Source organism: Arvicola amphibius, chromosome 2 (genome assembly GCF_903992535.2).
Source record: "Arvicola amphibius chromosome 2, mArvAmp1.2, whole genome shotgun sequence".
NCBI classification, from domain to species: domain Eukaryota; kingdom Metazoa; phylum Chordata; class Mammalia; order Rodentia; family Cricetidae; genus Arvicola; species Arvicola amphibius.
In genome coordinates this window covers 27,105,054-27,125,210 of record NC_052048.2, presented here as the reverse complement: position 1 = coordinate 27,125,210, position 20,157 = coordinate 27,105,054, and the positions used below count along the sequence as shown (strand labels likewise).

At 42.3% G+C, this 20,157-nt stretch overlaps 1 protein-coding gene across 1 annotated transcript in view; it reads left to right on the top strand.

The window, feature by feature from the left end:
- The first annotated feature begins 245 nt into the window (after positions 1-245).
- The window catches only part of Bcl2l13 (BCL2 like 13), a 51,813-nt gene continuing 31,901 nt past the window's right edge, over positions 246-20,157 (top strand). Inside the window, exons 1-2 of the mRNA XM_038318202.2 lie at positions 246-382; positions 9,166-9,327. Of these exons, the coding sequence (XP_038174130.1) occupies positions 9,216-9,327 (112 nt within the window). The 5' untranslated portion in view covers positions 246-382; positions 9,166-9,215. The remainder of the gene's footprint in view (positions 383-9,165; positions 9,328-20,157) is intronic.

Genomic DNA, 20,157 nt, shown 5'->3' with positions numbered 1-20,157 from the left:
CTGCAGAACTGAGCTACTTAGCACCAGTGAGGACACTTCTGAAGTCCAGGAATCCAGGCTTTGAGTGGTTCCTGAAAAGAGAGGCAAAGGACAGCTCCGTACACAGGTCAGTCACGCCTGCGTGAACTAACCAACAGGCGTCAGTGACACGGCTTCCGCTCCAGCTGCCCGAGTCTCGGGCTTCCGGCTCGGCCCCGCCCCCAGCCCCGCCCCCACGCCGGCCGTGACGGAAGCGCGCCGGGGTGACCTCACCGTACATCATGGCGGCGGCGGTAGATTAGGGCCGCGGGTCGAAGCAGCCACTGCCGCTCTGGGACCCTGTGGGAAGCACCTGCTGCAGCCGCCGCCTCCTTCATCCCTTCCGGGACACGACCGGGGCCAGGTGAGGGGAATGGGATTCCGGGGAGGTCCTGCCGGGTGGCGAAGCGGGTTTTCATCCGCTGAGGAAGGGGTCTAGAGCCCACCGAGCCCACCGCCCGGTGCTGCCCGCGACACCGGGCGAGAGGGAGCGAGGAACCAAGCTGCTCTGCCGAGGCTTCTCGGGACTTCTCGGGACTGTTCGGGGCTGATCGGACCTGTCCGGAGTGCCCCCGCGATGAGCTGCTTTTGAACGGGCGGTGTGGCTGCCTGAGGCGCCAGGGGCTCACACCCTTGCTCTAATTCTGTTCTTCACACCGATCTTTGCTTGGAGAACCGACCGGGGTCTGTTTTGGGGGACTGGACTGGGAAACCTCAGTTCATTCTTGGAGGAGGGACATGTGTGCCGTTCACTTAGAACGATTATAGATTAGCTTTGCTAGAGCTTTCTTGTCCCAGTGGTAGAAGTCTTGTTTCTCAGGGTTAGCCCTGCAGTTTTGACACCCGTTCCCACACCACCGCCGCCCCCAAGACAAAACAAAACCAATGGGCCTTCTTCCCCTATGGAGACGATAGATACCTCGTCTTTTCCTTTTCGAAAATCTTCCCCACATTCTCACGGGATCTCACATTTCTTGCTTTTATATTACAGTGCTGTGAAAGAGGAAGCCTAGACTTTCTAAGTCGGGGCTTTTATTTTAAGGGGTAGAAATTGGACGGATCGGCCCAGAAATTCATATGCTCTTTGCTGATAGCGTTGTTAATCAGTTCACCATTCCCATGCACAAGTGTTTATCGGAAAGATCTGTTTTGCTCTCTGCGTTTAAAAGTTTTGAGCTATGCTGGCAGGTCCCTCTTCTTTTTGATGTTAAAAAAAAGTTTTGTAAAATTACTAATATTTCCCCTGGAGGCTTGGCATAAACCAGAATGTTGATGCTCTCTGCCCTAACTTGTGTGACCTTACATGAATTGCCACACCCTTGAAATGCCTTTCCTCCCTCCCCACCTTTTTTTTTTAAATTATTTTACAGACTATAAAGTTAAGCAAGTGTGTGGGTAGTGAACCACTTATATTTCATATACACAATTGGATTAACGTATCCTGCATGTTTATATCAATGAATTGAAAGTGCTAAAATCATTGTTCTGTATCTAATAAGCAAATAAGGACTTGCAAGTCCCATTTCTCTGAATGATCAGGTTCTATTCTAACTATTGTAAATATTTTTTTCAGATGGCTCATAGACCTTAAATAACCTTTAAATAACATTTTGTTTTGGTTTTTGATATTATATATCCCAGCTGGCCTTGAACTCAAAATTCTACTCCTACTTCCCTTGAATAAAGATCCAGGAGTAACCCAACCATGCCTGCCCCTTTAGAAAATTAAGTTAAATTTATTATTACTGTGGGTGTAGGTGTGTGTATGGGTACACGTGTTTGTGGGGCAGTGAACAACTTGGTTTTTTGGATGTGTGTATGGGGAGGATTTCTATATAGTTCTGGCTGTCCTGAAGCTTCCTATATAGACCAGGATGACATCACTTTCCAGGGCCTGTGCCGCCATCCACAGCCAGTAGGCAGCTTTGGGAGTCTATTTTCTCTTTCCATGTTTATGTGGGTTCTGGAGATTAAACTCAAATTACTTTTACTGCTGAACCATTTTGTCAGTCAGCCCTTGTTTTTGTATTTATTTTGAGACGGTTTCAGCCTGTGGTCCAGGCTAGCCTTGAACTTTTAGTTGTCCTCCTAAGTCAGCTTCGCTAGTGCTGGGATTCCAGGGAACTGCCACATCCATTTTAAAATGGCCTGTATCTTGTGCAGAAGTGTGCCCTGGAAAGTGAATTCAGCCAAATAATGTGTAAGGCTAAATCCAACCATCTTTTAAAAAGCATTATTATTTGACAAATTTGTGCAGGTATGTAGTATATTTTTGTCATTTCCACCCCCGCCGCCATTAACCTCTTTTACTGCTATCACCAAACACCTTCCTCAATTTATAAAAGAAAAAAAGATGACACTTGGGCTTCTGTAAATGTAAATATGGGGAGCTAGATAAGATTGCGGGGGACCATCATGGGCTAAAAGTCAGACTCTGTTTTAAGAAGAAAATAAATGGGGCTGGAGAGATGGCTCAGTGGTTAAGAACACATACCATTCTTCTTGAGGACCTGAGTTCGATTCCCAGCAACCATATCAGGCAGCTTACAACTGTCTGTAACTCTAGCTCCAGGGGACCTCACATCTCTGACCTTTTGTATTCGTGTGCACATATCCCCACCTGTGCACATAATAGAAATAATAAAAATTAAAAAAGAAAACTATGTCTTTAACTTTTAACACATTTTGAAGTCCTTCCTTCCTTCTTTCCTTCCTTCCTTCCTTCCTTCCTTCCTTCCTTCCTTCCTTCCTTCCTTCCTTCCGACAGGGTTTTATGTATCCCAAGCCAATGTAGGGGTCAGAAGACAGTTTGCAGGCGTCTGTTCTCTGTTTCCATCATGTGGTTTCTGGGAATTGGTCAGGTTTGGCAGCAAGTGACTTTATTTACCATCTTGCCACATTGTCCAAAAAGATTTTATTTTTGCATTTTTTCTTATGAAATATTTTAGGTATAAAATTGTAAACATTTAGTATTTTCATTACTTTTTCTTCAGTTTTCAGACTTGAATTTGTGTCATATCTTATTTCAAATAAATGAAATTATCACCCAAGATTTTTTTATATCTATTTATTTATTGTGTATGCAATATTCTGTCTTCATGTACGCCTGCAGGCCAGAAGAGGGCACCACACTTCTTTACAGATGGTTGTGAGCCACCATGTGGTTGCTGGAAATTGAACTCAGGACCTCTGGAAGAGCAGGCAATGCTCTTAACCACTGAGCCATCTCTCCAGCCCTCACCCAAGATTTTTTTCTTTAAAGATTTTTTATTATGTACATAGTGTTCTACCTGCATATATGCCTGCATGACAGAAGATCCCATTATAGATGATTGTGAGCTACCATGTGGTTGCTGGGAATTGAACTCAGGACCTCTGGAAGAGCGACTAGTGCTTTTAACCTCTGAGCCATCTCTCCAGCCCCATCACTAAGATTTTTTTATATTAGATGTATTCATTTTATTCTGTGTGAGTGTTTTGCCTGTAAGTGTGTCTGTGCACTCTCTGTGTGTGTGGGCTTGTGGAGGTCACAACAGGGAACATCTTTTGGAACTGGAGTTGGGGGATGGCTGTGAACTGCCATGTTGTCGCCAGGAACCAAACCAAGGTCCTCTACAAGAGCAGCAGATGCTCTTAACCCCTGAGCCGTCTCTCCAGCCCCAACACCAAGAATTTTTTAGACAGGATGTTCCTATATAGCCTTTGTCTGGTCTTGAACTGTGATCCTCCTGTCTCAGCCTCCCAAGTGGCTGAAATTATAGACCTGCATCACTCACATCTAGATCTAGAGTAATATTTTCAGGAGTTGGGTTTTTATGTTAGAGATCAAATCCACTGTCCTTTGCATGCTGAGCTTTCACCGAGATATACTCCAGCCCCTTTGGTTGATTGCTTCGTGCTTTTGTGAATTGGGCATAGAACACAGGTCTCAGGCTTTTATGCGCCCTATGACTGAGCTACACTCCTCACCCGATAGAAACTGATATTTTTATTGTTGTTTTTATGAGACAGTATGTGGCTCAGGCTGATCTGGAACTCACCGTATAGCTCAGTCAGGCCTCAGATTGGTGGTGATATTGCTCCAGCCTTCTGAGTGCTAGGATTGCGGTTGTGTTCTACTGCGACCGGCTGAGAGCAGCTCATTGGCAGCTTCACCAAGATATAACTAATTTACTGTACTATTCACAGTTGTGTAATATAATGACTTTTAGCACACTCAGAGTTGTGCAACCATTATTGGAGTTTTCATCACTTCTAAAAGAAACCCCATACCACTTGGCCATGGTTCTTTTGTTACTTTTTGAGAGAAATCTCTATGTGGCCCAGGCTTGAACCTTCAATACCTTTGCCACAGTTTTTTTTTTTTTTTTTTTTTTTTTTTTTTTTTTTTTTTTTCGAGACAGGGTTTCTCTGTAGCTTTGGAACCTATCCTGGAACTATTTCTTGTAGACCAGGCTGGCCTCGAGCTCACAGAGATCCACCTGCCTCTGCCTCTGCCTCTCGAGTTCGAGTTCTGGGATTAAAGGTGTGCACCACCACTGCCCGGCTCTTTTGCCACAGTTTTATGGCAGGGATTATAGGTGTATGCTACCATGCTTGGTAGCCATTTTTATTCTTACTTCTTTCACTTCTTTACCACTGATTTCTCTTCTGTTTAAAGCAGCCTCTCATTTGGCTGGCCTTAGCAGTCCTCTTGCCTCAGCCTTCCAAGTACTGAGACTGTAAGTCTGAGCCACTACTTTATTCCTTTTTAAAGCTAAATGATATTCCAGTGTGTACAGTGTGGCAATGTGTGGACGTATGACATGTTAGGGAACTTTTCTTGCCTTTTTTTTTTCTTTTTTTAAACTTCCCTTTCATTTTCATGCCTTCCTTTCCTACCCCTTTTAAAACAGGGCCTTACTATGTAGCCCTTGCTGGCTTGTAACTCACAGGAACAACCTGCTTTTGCCTCTGGGGTGCTGGCTATAAAAGGTGTGCACTACCACACCATTTGTTATTGTGTTTCTTTGCAGGGAGGGGATTTGAGATGGAACCTTGATATGTGGACTATAGTGCCCTCAAACTCAGATTTTCCTGTTTCCTTCTCCCCTGATGTGCTGCTAATATAGGCGTGTCCTCTAACCCTAGCCAATATTTTTTTATTTTTCAGGCAGTGTCTTTTGTTTTGTTTTGTTTTGATTTGATTTTTCAAGACAGGATTTCTTCGTGTAGCCCTGGCTGTCCTGGAATTTACTGTGTAGACCAGGCTGTCCTAGAACTCAAGAGATCCACCTGCTTCTTTCTCCTCTGAGTAGTGGGATTAAAGGTGTGTGCTAGATAATGGCTTAAACTTATATTCGGTGACCCTCATACTCCATCTTCCCCAAGTAGCCAGACATATAGACTCATACTTATTTTAAAGATTATTTTTAATTATGTGTATCTGTGTGGATGTATGTATCCACCAGAGGAGGCAGAGGTGTTGAATTTCCTGGGGTTGTAATGTGAGCTGTCAGTCATGGATGCTTATTTTTTAAATAAATTTTTTAAATAAATTGAAAGTTGTTTCCTGCTGGTGGCTGTGGTGGCTCACGCCTTTAATTACAGTGCTAGGGAGGCAGAAGAAGTTGGATCTCTGTGAGTTTGAGGCCAGCTTGGTCTACAAAGCAAGTACTAAGACAGCCAGAGCTCCACAGAGAAAACCTGTCTAGGGAAAAAAAAAGAAAAAAGGGAAAAAAATTGTTTCTTTTTAGGCTGTTAGGTATAAAGTGACCTTTTATACTTGTACACTCGTGTACAAATTTTGGGTAGACATGTTTACATTTCTCTAGCATGTACCTAGAAGTGGAACAATCTGTATCTGAAATTTGTTTTGCTGTTATATGGGAAGCTTAAAATACTTACTGTGAAAGTCAGAATCTGTGTAAGGGGGAGGGTTTCATGTTAGGAATTCCCCTGTGAGTGCATTATCTGTGAATGCCAACTGCTGAGTGATGATATTTTGGGGCGGTTGTTAACACAGGATTGAGCCAGAGTGTTCCATTACGCATGTCTTAACTGGAAAGGGACAATCAACACTAGAATATTAGTGGTGTCTGCTGAATTTTTAAATTGACACCTCACTTGTAGCAGTGCGGCTGATAGTTTTTGCAATTTTAGAAATTTAATTTTGTAGCTGGGCAGTGGTGGCCGCTAGTAGACCTGACCCCAGTGCCTGCCCAGGCAGGGAGCGCCAAGCCATGGGCATGGTCTCAGCTACTTTTCTCCCGACCCCGAGTGGACACACATACACCAGGGCCCACAAATGCCATTGAAATGCTTCATAGCCAGAGTTCGTGCTGGCGACACAGCTCAGGAAGCTGCGTTTTAACCCCCCACCCCCACAATTTTTTTTTCCTGCTATGGTTGAACCAGGAAAATCTCTCTTGAAGGAGCTGTGGCACGCCACCAGCAAACAGCAAGAAGCTGTGTTAAACTCTGTAATTTTTTTTTTTTTTTGTCTAGAATTCCTTTTCAAGCCCTTTCAGGTTTTACATGGATTTAGCTGGCCACATGGCGCCAATCTGTTGCAAGGAGAGGGCTGCTTGTTCGTCTGGGCAGCCCAGAAGTGAAATAATCACACAGAGACTGTATTAGTTAAAACACTGCTAGGCCCATTAGCTCTAACTTCTTATTGGCTAACTTTTACACCTTAGTTTAACCCATTTCTATTAATCTGTGTATCGCCACATGGTAGTGGCTTACCGGCTAAGTTTCGGCAGCATGTCGTACTCTGGCAGTGGATCCATGGCGTCTCCTGACTCTGCTTTCTTCCTCCCAGAATTCAGTTCTGTCTTCCCTGCCTACCTAAATTTTGCCCTATCAACAGGCTAAGACAATTTCTTTATTCATTTATAGTAATCATAGCACACAGAGGGGACACCCACATCAGTAGGGATTGGGTTTAACTCTGAACATAGGCAAGTGGGAATTTCTAGCCAGAGAACAGTATGGGAGTCAGTAGATCAGGAATTACTGAGAATAAGATTAAACATAAGAAAGTCTGACTAAACTGATCTAATAACATGCTCAGTTAAATTAAGCCAGGAGATCAGACATCAAGGATGATGGGATATTAAAGATTATTCTGGCCAGGCTGATGGTGCCTGACTTTAATCCCATCACTCTGGAGGCAGTAGCAAGTGGATCTCTGAGTTCAAGGCCAGCTTGATATGCACAGTGAGTTCCAAGCCAGCCAGGGATAGAAAGAGACTCTGTCTTAGCCACCTCCTCTAAAAACCCCACCTCCAAATTGATTATTCTGGATAAACTCAGAATGTTATTTTGCTAGAGTTAGATTTTGTTTTTATGGATTTTATATGTGTGAATGTTTGCCTGCTATGTGTACGTGTACTATGTGTTGGGTCTCCTGGAACTGGAGTTACAGTTATGATGTCAGTGCTGCCACGTGGGTACTGGGAACTGAGTCCAAGTCTGCTGCAAGAACAGTAAATGCTGTTAACCACTGAGCCTTCTCTCCAGCCCCTAATATTAGATTTTTAAAAAAAAATTATTTATTTATTTATTATGTATACAATATTCTGTCTGTATGTATGCCTGCAGGCCAGAAGAGGGCACCAGACCCCATTACAAATGGCTGTGAGCCACCATGTGGTTGCTGGGAATTGAACTCAGGACCTTTGGAAGAGCAGGCAATGCTCTTAACCTCTGAGCCATCTCTCCAGCCCCCCTAATATTAGATTTTAAAGGGAAATGCACAGATGGCCTAGAAGTCTGCCCAAAATTAACCAAATAATCTTTGTCAGTGTTGTTCTATATAGCAGAGAAAAGTGCATTTGTAGGCATTTCCTTCGTTGTTGTTGTTTCTGGTTTTTTGAGACTGGGCTTTCTAGAACTCACTCTGTAGACCAGGCTGGCCTCCAATTCATAGAAATCGTCTTCCTATGCCTCCTGAGTGCTGGTATTAAAGGCCTTGGCTATGAGATTTATTATTAAAAGAAATGAGAAGGGCTGGAGAGATGGCTCAGTGGTTAAGAGCATTGCCTGCTCTTCCAAAGGTCCTGAGTTCAATTTCCGGCAACCACATGGTGGCTCACAACCATCTGTAATGAGATCTGGTGCCCTCTTCTGGCCTGCAGACATACACACAGACAGAAAACTATATACAAAATAAATAAATAAATAAATAAATAAATAAATAAATAAATAAATAAATATTAAAAGAAAAGAAATGAGAAGACATATATGGGCGTGGGGTTCAGAATTGTGTTTGCTACACGTGTGGAAATATTTAGGAAGAGGCAGTGAGATGGCCCAGTGGGTAAATGTGCTTGAATTTGGTTCCCGGAACCATGGAAGGTGAAAGTGGAGAACCAACTCCGCGAAGCTGTCCTCTGGCATCCACATGTGCACCACTTGTGCACCACTGTTGGGGAGGCTGCTTGTCGGTTCCTGGCTGCTCATCTTAATTTAACCCTTCTCCATTAATCTGTGCATCACCACAAGGCCGTGGCCTACCAGCAAAGTTTCAGCACGTCTGTCTCTGGCGGCGGCTCCATGGCTTCTCCTGATTCTGCTTTCTTCCTCCCAGCATTCAGTTTAGTTTTCCCTGCCTAGCTAAGTTTTGCCCTGCTATGGGTCCAAAGCAGTTTCTTTATTGATTAATGGTAATCACAGCATACAGAGGGGAATCCCACATCACATCATGGCAGGTGTGGCCACCTATAAGACAGTACAAAGCAAGTAAAGACAAGAAAAAAAAAAGAGAAAAGGAAAATTTACCTTTTATTTGAATAGTTAAGTTACTGTTTGTATAGAAATTAAATAGTTAACTTTTTTTAAAAAAAGATTTATTTATTTATTACAAATACAGTGTTCTGCTTGCATGTATACTTGCAGGCCAGAAGAGGGCACCAGATCCCATTACAGATGGTTGTGAGCCACCATGTGGTTGCTCGGAATTGAACTCAGGACCTCTGGAAGAGCAGTCAGTGCTCTTAACCTCTGAGCCATCTCTCCAGCCCTTAAATAGTTAACTTAAAAAAGATTATTGGAAAAAAACAGTTGAGACATTTACTTTGGGAGTTAAGTGAGTAATTGGGATCAATGGGGGAAGTTGATTGATTTGTAATCACCTTTAAACTGAAAAAAACTTTTTGCTTTTAGATTTCCGACATCCTTAACTAGGCCTCTTTGGAGCTCCTTCAGCGAGTTCAATGGCGTCCTCGACTACTGTGCCTGTAGGATTTCACTATGAAACGAAGTATGTTGTTCTCAGCTACTTGGGACTTCTCTCTCAGGAGAAGCAAGAAGGCTCCTCACCCCAAGGTATTGTCTTTAGTTTATGGTGGTCATATTGGCTCATGATAAGGACTTGATTTATAGAAGTATTTGCATCTAAGTAATTTATACGTGTAAGATCAAGCAGTATTAATTATAGAGAATAATCCCTCCGTCACATTCCACTCCTGTCCCATTCCTAGCTGCAGCTTCTCTTAACGGTACTCATTTTATATTACTTTGATTTTGGTTTGTTTCATTTAAAACTTATTTATTTACTTCACACATGTGCATCTGTGTGGGTGTTTACATTCCACGATGTGTGTGTGGTGGTCAGAGGACAACCTTTAGGAGTCCTTTCTGTTCACTCTAGGGGTCCTGGAAATCCAGCTCGGGCCATAAGACTTTTTGGCAAATGTCTTAGGATTTCTGTTGCTGTGAGGAGACACCATGACCACAGAAACTCTTATAAAAGGAAGCATTTAATTGGGGCTGGCTTACAGTTTCAGAGTTTAGTCCTGACGTGTGTGTGTGTGTGTGTGTGTGTGTGTGTGTGAGAGAGAGAGAGAGAGAGAGAGAGAGAGAGAGAGAGAGAGAGAGAGAGAGAGAGAAAGAGAGAGAGAGAGAGAGAGACATGGCAGTATGCAGGTAGACATGGTGCTGGAGAACAAACTGAGAGGTTTTTTTGTTTTTTCTTTCAGACAGGGTCTCTCTGTGTAGCCTTGGCTGTCCTGGAACTCACTCTGTAGACCAGGCTGTCCTCCGTCTCACAGAGACCCTCCTGCTTCCATCTTTGAATCCTAGGGTTAAAGGCCTAGGTCAGCACTTCAGCTCTGTCTTGGTACTTTAAGACTTCAGTCCTACTGGAGGGATGTGGTTGTGGCTAGAGTACTGGGACACTGGGATCGACAGGTTCCACCTACTGAATGCTGCGTGAGTGGTCAGGAATGCTCAGGATCAAGCTATTCTTAGTCTCTTAGCTTTCTTACCTCTGCGTTTGTCTTTCCATTGGTAAGATCGCGTGCATATGCATTTGTTGCCACTACGGCTGTGTTCTCATTTCCATTTGTATCAAAACAGTGCTTGATTTTTCTTCAGATTTTTCTCTTTGACTTTTGTGTCACAGGTATACTAGCTAATCTCCAGGTATTCGGTGATTATATTTTCATTAGTCTTTTAATTACTGATTCTTAGTTTAATTCTCTTGTGGTCTGATTAAATGCAGCATGTTTAATTAACATCCTAAGTCACTCTTCTTGCTTGGCTCCTGACTGAACCACTTTGAAGCTCACTTTTTTTTGTCTTGTTTTCATTTGTCTCTTTTCTCTTTTCCTTCCTTCCTTCCTTCCTTCCTATTTTTTTTTTTTTTTGAGACAGGGTTTCTCTACTTTTTTTTTTTTTTTAAATACTGCTGGTATTGAATGTCCCATTTTAAATATTCTGATTTTTCTTATCTGATTCCGTGTCAACTGGGAGTATTTTGATGAGTTTTTATAGTCTGGTGATGTTTATGACTCTTCCATTATTTCAGGATAGTAAACACTATACTTTGCCTTCTTCTGAGAACAGAATAATCTACACCATCATGCCTTAAAGCCAGAATATTCTGACTCCTCTCCTCCCTCTTTTCCTCCCCGACACATAGGTGTCACAGGTGAGTGAAGGGAGAGCTGTGCTCTGTTAGCTGGATGCTGTGCAGCTACAGTAGCAGCCCTGCAGTTCGTGATGGGGAGCAGTGTGGAGCCAGGAAACACAGCAAGTCTGGATTGCAGCTGCACCTTGCTGGCCCCGAAACAGCCCTGGCCTGCACATGTATGAGTGTGGCTGTGCGCCAGTTCAATTTTACTCTAGGCCCTGAATTTCCTGTTTATTTGTTTGTTCTTTCTTTCCTTTCTTTTTGGTAGTACTGAGACTGAACCCATAATGATAGGGACAGACCAATATTAAAACGGCAGCTGTGCCCCCTTTCACCTGTCTGTCAGAAACAGGAGTTTTGGCCAGGACTTCATCATTGTTTAAAGTTGTTCTATTAGCTTCTTTTTTTCTATATTCATTTGTTCGTTCGTTCGTTCTCTCTCTCGGTTTTTTGTGTGTTTTTTTTTTTTTTTTTTTTGTTTTTCAAGACAGGGTTTCTCTGCAGCTTTTTTAGAGCCTGTCCTGGAACTAGCTCTTGTAGGCCAGGCTGGCCTCGAACTCACAGAGATCCGCCTGCCTCTGCCTCCCGAGTGCTGGGATTAAAGGCGTGCGCCACCACCGCCCGGCAAATAAATGCCTCCAAGCAAAGATTTTTTTTGTTTTGTTTTGTTTTTTTTTTTGTTTGTTTGTTTTTTCGAGACAGGGTTTCTCTGTGGCTTTGGAGCCTGTCCTGGAACTAGCTCTTGTAGACCAGACTGGTCTCGAACTCACAGAGATCCGCCTGCCTCTGCCTCCCGAGTGCTGGGATTAAAGGCGTGCGCCACCACCGCCCGTCGTTTTTTTTTTTTTTTTTTTTTTCCAAGACAGAGTTCCTCTATGTAGGCTTGGCTGTCCTGGAACTAGCTCTGTAGACCTGGCTGGCCTTTAACTCACAAATATCCACCTGCCTCTGCCTCTGCATCCCGAATGCTGGGGCATGTGTAATCTTTTGACTGGGTGGTGGCAGCACATGCCTATAATTCCAGCACTCAGGAGACAGAGGCAGGTGGATATTTGTGAGTTCGAGGCCAGCCTGGTTTACAGAGCGAGTTCCAGGACTGGTTCCATAGCTACTGAGAAACCCTGTACTGAAAAACCGGAAAAAAAAAAAAGTGTTTTGCATGCATATATATTTGAGGGGGTGAGAAAAAAAGAAAACAAGGTAGTACTGGCCAGGACACACGATAATGGTATGAGATTGCAGGAACTAAGGAAAGCTCTTTTAGTAGATAGTCAGTCTAACTGCCTGTAGCTCGCAAAATACATTGATGGTAACCTGTAAGCCAAATGAACCCTTTCCTCCCCAACTTGCTTTTGGTCATGGCGTTTTGTTATAGCAGTAGAAACCCTAAGACAAGATCTAGTTCTCTGTCCTCCTTGGCACCTACAACATATGGAATATATTCACACACACATAAAGAAAAATAAACCCTAAAACTAAATCTAAAGTCTAAACATGAAGTTTAGTGTATTGATAGACACCATTAATCTCAACACTCAAGAAGATGAGGCCTAGGGTTGGAGAGATGCTCAGTGGTTAAGAGCACTGGCTGCTTTTACAGGGGAGTCAGGTTCCATTCCCGGCACCCACATGGCAGCTCACAACTGTCTGTAGCTCTAGTCTCAGGGGATCTGTTACCTTCTCTGGCCTCCTCGGGTACCGGCATACATGTGGTATAAGGCCCGAAGATGAGAGTTAAGGCTAGGCTTGGCTAGGGGACGAATTGAGACTGAAGAAACGAAACCGGACTAGAAAGATGGGCGAGCCTGTACTGCTCTTCCAGAGCCTGAGTTCCTGTACTCTACCCTGGGGAGCACCTCTGGCCTCCATGTGTACTGTGGCATGCATACTAATGCACCCATAACATGCGTACATACACACAAGCACACACTAATAATGATAAAAAATAAAATTGAAAAATTTGTGGTGGTTTGTAGGCAAGTTTTTCATCGGGACTGCCTGTCAGCTCTGTCCTGCCAGCTGGCTCCCAAGTAACCACACAGAAACTTAATATTAATTATAAATGCTCTGCCGAAAGCTTAGTCTTGTTACTACCCAGCTCTTACAACCTAAATCAACCCATGTTTCTTATCTGAGTTCTACCACGTGGCTCATGGCTTGTTGCCTCATTTTCTACACGTCCTGTTTCCTCTGTCTGTCTTGCAACTCTTGAGACTCTGCCCTTCTTCCCAGTGTCCTCCTAGTCTGGTTCTTCCATCCAGTCTCTTCCCACCTGGCTCTAGGCCAGTCAGCTCTTTATTAACTAATGAGAGTATACATATTTACAGTGTACAAAGATTGTTCCACAGCAGGGGTTAGTTATCCTTAATAATTGGTTTTCTTGTAGGCTCAAGTACATATGAATATTAAGCAGTGCTAGCAAACTCTTTCTTTTTTTTTTTTTTTTAAATGGTAGTGGATCTCAGTAGTAGGGATCAAGTCCAGGGCTTTGCCATGCTTTTTTTTTTTTTAACTTCATTTTATGTGCATTGGTGTGAAGGTGTCAGATTCCCTGGAACTAGAATTACAGACAGGTGTGAGCTGCCATGTGGGTGCTGGGAATTGAGCCCGGGTCTATCTGGAAGAGCAGTCAGTGCTCATAACCACTGAGCCATCTCTCCAGCCCCCTAGGGCTTTGTCATGCTAACTAAGTACTCTACCACTGAGCTTCATCTCTAGCCTCAGGAGGCTATATTTTGGGGGCCAAGGAGCGGAATTGGAGGCAGAGTCTTACTGTATAGCCCAATTGGCCTCCAGCTTGTGACCCTTCTGCCCCAGCTTCTGTGTGCAGCGATTCCAGGCCTGTATCATCAAGTAGGGTTTAGGGTAGCCTTCCTAAGGGAAAGCTTTAGTTTCTTACTGCTGTCTTGTTACCCTGTTTTTTTTTTTTTTTTTTTTTTTTTTTGGTTTTTCGAGACAGGGTTTCTCTACAGCTTTGGAGCCTGTCCTGGAACTAGCTCTTGTAGACCAGGCTGGCCTCGAACTCACAGAGATCCGCCTGCCTCTGCCTCCCGAGTGCTGGGATTAAAGGCGTGCGCCACCACCACCTGGCTTGTTACCCTGTTTGTTTCCTGAAATGTCATCTACAACTCACTCCTGTGCCATCTTCTGTGGATAGAATTTATTATAGCATCAGTTAGGGCTTGGTTTCAAGTTTGTGGAACAATAAATGTGAGAAGTGGCCGAGTAAGGTTCTGTTCATGACTGAGGATTTTCTGTCACGTTATATATTTCTCATTATTTCCTAAATGAGTCATATTCTGGGTGTAGACTTTTCCAAGAGCAGTTAATTCTCCTATAATTTTCCTTTCTTGCTTGTTTGCTTCCTTCCTTCCTTTCTTCCTTTTTTTTTTTTTTTTTTTAAACAGGGTTTCTCTAGCTTTTGTGCCTGTCCTGGAACTAGCTCTTGTAGACCAGGCTGGCCTTAAACTCACAGAGATCTGCCTCCTGAGTGCTGGGATTAAAGGCATACACCACCACCACTTGGCTCTTCCATACTTTTTCTGAAATAGTTAAGTCTTCTGTACTGTGCTGTTTGTGTTGAATCATTTTTCTTTTTCTTTTTTTTTTTTTTAAGATTTATTTATTTATTATGTATACAGCATTCTGTCTGCATGGATGTCTGCAGGTCAGAAGAGGGCACCAGATCTCATTACAGATGGTTGTGAGCCACCATGTGGTTGCTGGGAATTGAACTCAGGACCTCTGGAAGAGCAGCCAGTGCTCTTAACCTCTGAGTCATCTCTCCAGCCCTGAATTATTTTTCTTTTCTTTCTTTCTCGTCTTCTGTGGTTTTTTTTTTTCCCTCCTCTTTGACACGGGGTCTCATGTAGCGTGGCTGCCTCTGATCAAGGCTGAGATTTCTAGTGCAAGTTACCATATTTGGTTTCAGTTATATATTTTGTATGGTTAAAATCCTTCTGGCCTGCATATTTATGCCAACTGATAATTTTTGTTATATTCAACTTGGCATATATTAACATAGACCACCTTGTCTCTGTGGTCATTAATACAGATTTAATAAAGAGGCATTTCTATTTCTGTGTGTGTGTGTGTGTGTGTGTGTTTATAGTACTGTAGGTTGAACCCAGGGCCTCATGGATGTTTACGTGTCCTACTTCTGAGCTGCAGTCCCAGCTTCATATAGTTCTTTTTTTGGAAGGACACTTACATTGTCAACAGTAATGTGACAGTGAAATACATTTCTTATGTAGTAACTGGTTCATTCTTCCTTCTTAAGCTGCTAGTGCCTGCTAACTGGTTTTCTAATTTTCTAGATTCTTAGATACTTCATGTAAAGTATTAGTCATTTTGTGATTGGTGCTTCATATTGTAGTGTGTGTAAATCTCTTTCTTTATGTATATAAATATATGTATGTATACATATGACTATATGTATATGTCACATTTTGTTTATCCATTCGTCTGTTTATGGAGATTTGGCTTTTCCTGTATTTTTCTGGCTATTGTAATTTACCTTGAACATGGATGTATAAATATCTGCTTAAGTTTCTTTTTTGAATTCTTTTTCTTGTTTTGAGACTAGGTCTCATGTAACCCAGGCTAACCTTGAACTCTGTGTAGCTGAAGACCTTGCCTTGCCGTCCTCCTACAGCTTTTAGTTCCTGAGCTAGAGTATAGGTGTATACCATCATGCCTGGTTTATGTGATACTAGGAATGGAGCCCAGGGCTTTCTGCATGCCAGACAAGTATTCAGCCTACTGAGCCACACCTTGACTTTTGTTTTGAATTCTGTCTGACATATATCCAGATATAGGATTGTTTTGTCATGTGTAATCTTACATTTAAATCTTATTCATTTATTTAGGGATTTTGAAATGGGATCTCAATAGCTCAGGTCTAGAACTCACTGTGCTGCCTAATTTAGCCTCAAACTCATGGAAGCTCTTTTTTAAGATTATTATAAATGTAAACCAGGTGGTGGTGGAGCACACCTTTAATCCCTTTAATCCCAGCACTCAGGTGACAAAGGCTGGTGGGTTTCTATGAGTTCGAGGCTAGCCTGGTCAAAAGAGTGGGCTCCAGAACAGGCCCCAAAGCTACAGAGAAACCGTCTCAAAAAATTAAAAAAAAATTATTGTAAGTGTAAACCACCTTGTTGTGCATATGTGCATGATGCGTGCGTGTGTGTGCACATGTGTATGTATGTGTGTGTGGTGTGCATATGAAGGTTACAGGACAGCTTTCTGGGGTTGGTTCTCTCCATTTTCATGTGGGTTCTGAGGATTGAACTCAGGTCACCACACTTGTGCAGCAAGCATCATTACCTGCTAAGTCATCTCCTAGGCCCTTAGCCTTGTGGTTGCTTCTAATTTGTATTTTTATAGAGTCTAATGATGTTGGACATAGTTTTTTTTAAAAAGACTTATTTATTTTATGTATATGACAGCTTTGTTGACTTTATGCCAGAAGAGGACATCAGATCCCACTATAGATGGTAGTGAGCCACCATGTGGTTGCTGGGAATTGAATTCAGGTCCTCTGGAAAAGCAGCCAGTGCTCTTAACCATTGAGCCATCTCTCTAGCCCAATGTTGAGCATATTTTTATGTGCTTACTGGCTATTTGTGTATCTTTGGAGAAATCTCTGTTTCCTGTCTGTATAAGTCAGGGTTCTCTAGAGTCACAGAATTTATGGGATGAATTTCTCTCTCATTTGGCTGCAGTCCAAAAATGGCTAGAAAGTCCAGTAATTTAGTAGCCTCTCAGTCCTATGACGCTGGGCGTCTCAGCTGGTCCTCAGTATATGCTGGAATCCTGAAGAAGCAGGCTCGATGCCAGTGAAGGAGTGGGTGTGCTGACAGGCGAGAGCAGGCAGGCAAAGAGCGAACCATTCTTTCTTCCATTGTCTTTACGTAGGCTTCCAACAGAAGGGGTGTCCCAGGTTTACCTCCTAAGTCATCTCCTAGGCCCTTAGCCTTGTGGTTGGTTCTCATCTGTATTTTTGTAGTGTCTAGTGCCATCCAGCCTCACGGTCTGGGTGAAGCGTGTTCCAGATCACAAGTGTGCCTCTATTGCTGGAGCATAGTTCATTCCAGATGCAGTCAAGTGACGACCAGGAACACCCGTCTCACTCTCCTCTTTAAACCATTCTGAGTGGTTATTTATCTTTTAGCGTTGAGCTTTAAGGATTCCTTTATGTTCTGGATACCAGACTTTTAGCTGATATGTTGTTTCTAGGTGCTTTCTTCCGTTTCATGATTTGTTTGTTTTTTTTTTTTAACTTTGCTGGTTTACTTCCTGCTACTAGGTTTTCATTTTGGTGAGGTTCAGTGTTTGTTTTCTTTAATTTCTTATGATGCTGCTTCAGAAAGCTTTGCCTAGAGTTTCATAGCTTTATCTCATATTTAGGTCTCTGGTTGGTTTTTTTGTGGTGTGTGTGTGTGTGTGTGTGTGTGTGTGTGTGTGTATGTTTGAAGTAACAGTTGATTGATTTCTTTGCATTAGAATATCTAGTTGTTCTAGACCATGTATTGAAAACATTATTCTTTCTTTGATACCCCTTTCAAAAATCAGTTGACAGAGAATTTCATACATGTATACAGTGAAATTTAATCATATGTACCCCCCCATTTCCTCCCTCTAAATCCTGCTGTATGACCCCACAGTCCTGCCCCCCGATTTCATGGCCTTGATTTATAACGTTGCTCTGACTTTGCAGTATGCCAGATGCTATACTCTAGTCAATATGACCAAACAAAAAAAGGAAATAAAAGGTTAGAGGTTTAAAGAGAAGAAATGAAATAATCATTATTCCTAGATAACATTGCATAAAAAACTCAGTAGAATTTGTAGAATTGATAGAAAATTTCACAAAATTTATATATAACAATCTAGTACACTTCTGTTTACCACCACCTACCAGAAAGTACACTCATTAAAAGTCTTATTTATTTATGTAAAAAATCAGTTGACAGGATGAGATGTCATTGCATATGAATTTTAGGAATCCAGAGCAGGAAGATGGTAAGTTTGAAGCCAATTGGCTTTCAGCATAGTGAGATTTGGTTTTAAAAAATCACAACTATGGGCTGGAGAGATGGGCTGGCTCGGTGGTTAACAGCACTGACTATTCTTCCAGAGGATCTGGGTTCAATTTCTAGCACCCACATGGCAGCTCACAATTGTCTGTAACTCCAGCTCCAAGGGATCTGACTCCCTTATATAGATGTACATGCAAGCAAAACATCCCATTGCACATAAAAAAGAATAAATCTTTAAAGAAAAATTTCAAAAACTCACAAAATATCTGAAATCTATTGATGATAAATGTATATAGTTCTAGTTTTTAATTAAATTCTGTGTTTTATTCTAATCTTTGTTGTCTGAGACTGTCGTATGTAGTACTCCCATCCTCTGGACAGTGAGTCAGTGCAGGCGGCTTCCTGCCGTCACTGTTTAAAGCCTACAGACTTGGTAGTTGATAATCAGGTTCATGTTTGTTTGTTTTGTTTTTTGAATTTATTTTGTTTTGCTGTGATAAATAAACACCAAGACCAAAAGCAGATTGGGGAGGAAAGGGTTTATACACAGTTCGTCATTGAGGGAAACCAAGGTAGGAACTCAAGCAGGGCAGAAAACCAGAAGTAGGAACTGAAGCAGAGGCCAAAGAGGAATGTTGCTTACTGGCTTGCTCCTCATGACTTGCTCAGCCTGTAGGTTTTTTGTTTGTTTCTTTTGTTTTTGTTTTTCAAGACAGGGTTTCACTGTGTAGCCCTTGCTGTCCTCACATGACCCTATCTTGTATTAAGTTGACAAAAACTAACCAGCCCCAATCTCACTGTGTTTTGATGGCCTAGAACTCCCAGGAGATTCACCCATTTCTGTCTCCCAAATGATGAGATTAAAGGAGTGTACTACCACACCCAGCCACTTAATTTAATACCTAATTAATTAATTAATTTATTTGAGGCAGTTTCACTATGTAGCTTTTGCTATCCTGGAATTTACTATATAGACTGGACTAGCCTCAAATTCATAGAGATCCATTTCCCTCTACCTCTTGAGTGCGGGTTAAAGATGTGTACCACCGGGGCTGGAGAGATGGCTCAGCAGTTAAGAGCATTGCCTGCTCTTCCAAAGGTCCTGAGTTCAATTCCCAGCAACCACATGGTGGCTCACAACCATCTGTAATGAGGTCTGGTGCCCTCTTTCCTGCAGACAAAATATTGTATGCATAATAAATGAATGAATGAATGAATGAATGAATGAATAAATGAATAAATAAATAAATAAATAAGATGTGTACCACCATTCCAGCCTAAAAATTTTTTTTAGGTTCATTTATTTTATATTAGGCTTATGAGTGTTTTACCTGCCTATATGTATGTGTGCTCGATGTACACCTGGTGCCTGCAAAGATCAAAAGAGTATCAGATAGCAAGAACTATAGTCATGAATGGTAATGAATCACCATTTGGGTGATGGGAATCAAACCCAAGTCCTCTGCAAGAGTAACAAAAAAGGCCATTTCTCCAGCCCCCCTCCCTTATAGATAATTTTAATATGTCCTTATATGGAAATTTGTAGATACAGAATTTACTTCTTTGATTTAGCCCATTCAAGTTAACCAGAATGTGTTAGTTGTATTTGGTTTGAAAGCTCTGGACAAATTTCAGAGCTGGGATATAACAGCTGCTAACTCACTTAACTCCTCATTTGAATTGAAGTGGGTGGACTTTAGTGTGCTCGTGCCTATTTATCTTTGAAATACTTCCCCTGGATTCATTGAACAGGATTTATGCTACATTGGCCCTGCTGTGTAGTTCTGTGCTATAGAATGTCTGGGTGGGGAGGATTAATTAGATGAAGATCATTGACTCTGTCTGTCCTTGGGTCGCTAGCTAGATAGCCTTTTGTGTCCTGACAGCAGTAGCTTTTCTATAGTTTAGGCTTTCCACACGGCTTGTTATCAATATGACAGCTTGTCATGTGTAATCAGCATCATGTCAGTGTCATGAGAACAGCACTCCTGATCAGCTGCTTCTTAATCTGGTGGTGTGAGCATATGGTAACCAAGACATTGTCATTCACTGTGTGGGTCGGTGGAGCGCCAGGGGCTGTGGGTCTGTGTTTGTTGAGGTTGTGCATGTCCTCCAGAAAGAGGCTGATGACAGATGGCCTCGCTTATTTCTTATTTGAGACTGCATCAAAAATTATTCATACATTCTAGGGTTCAGTAA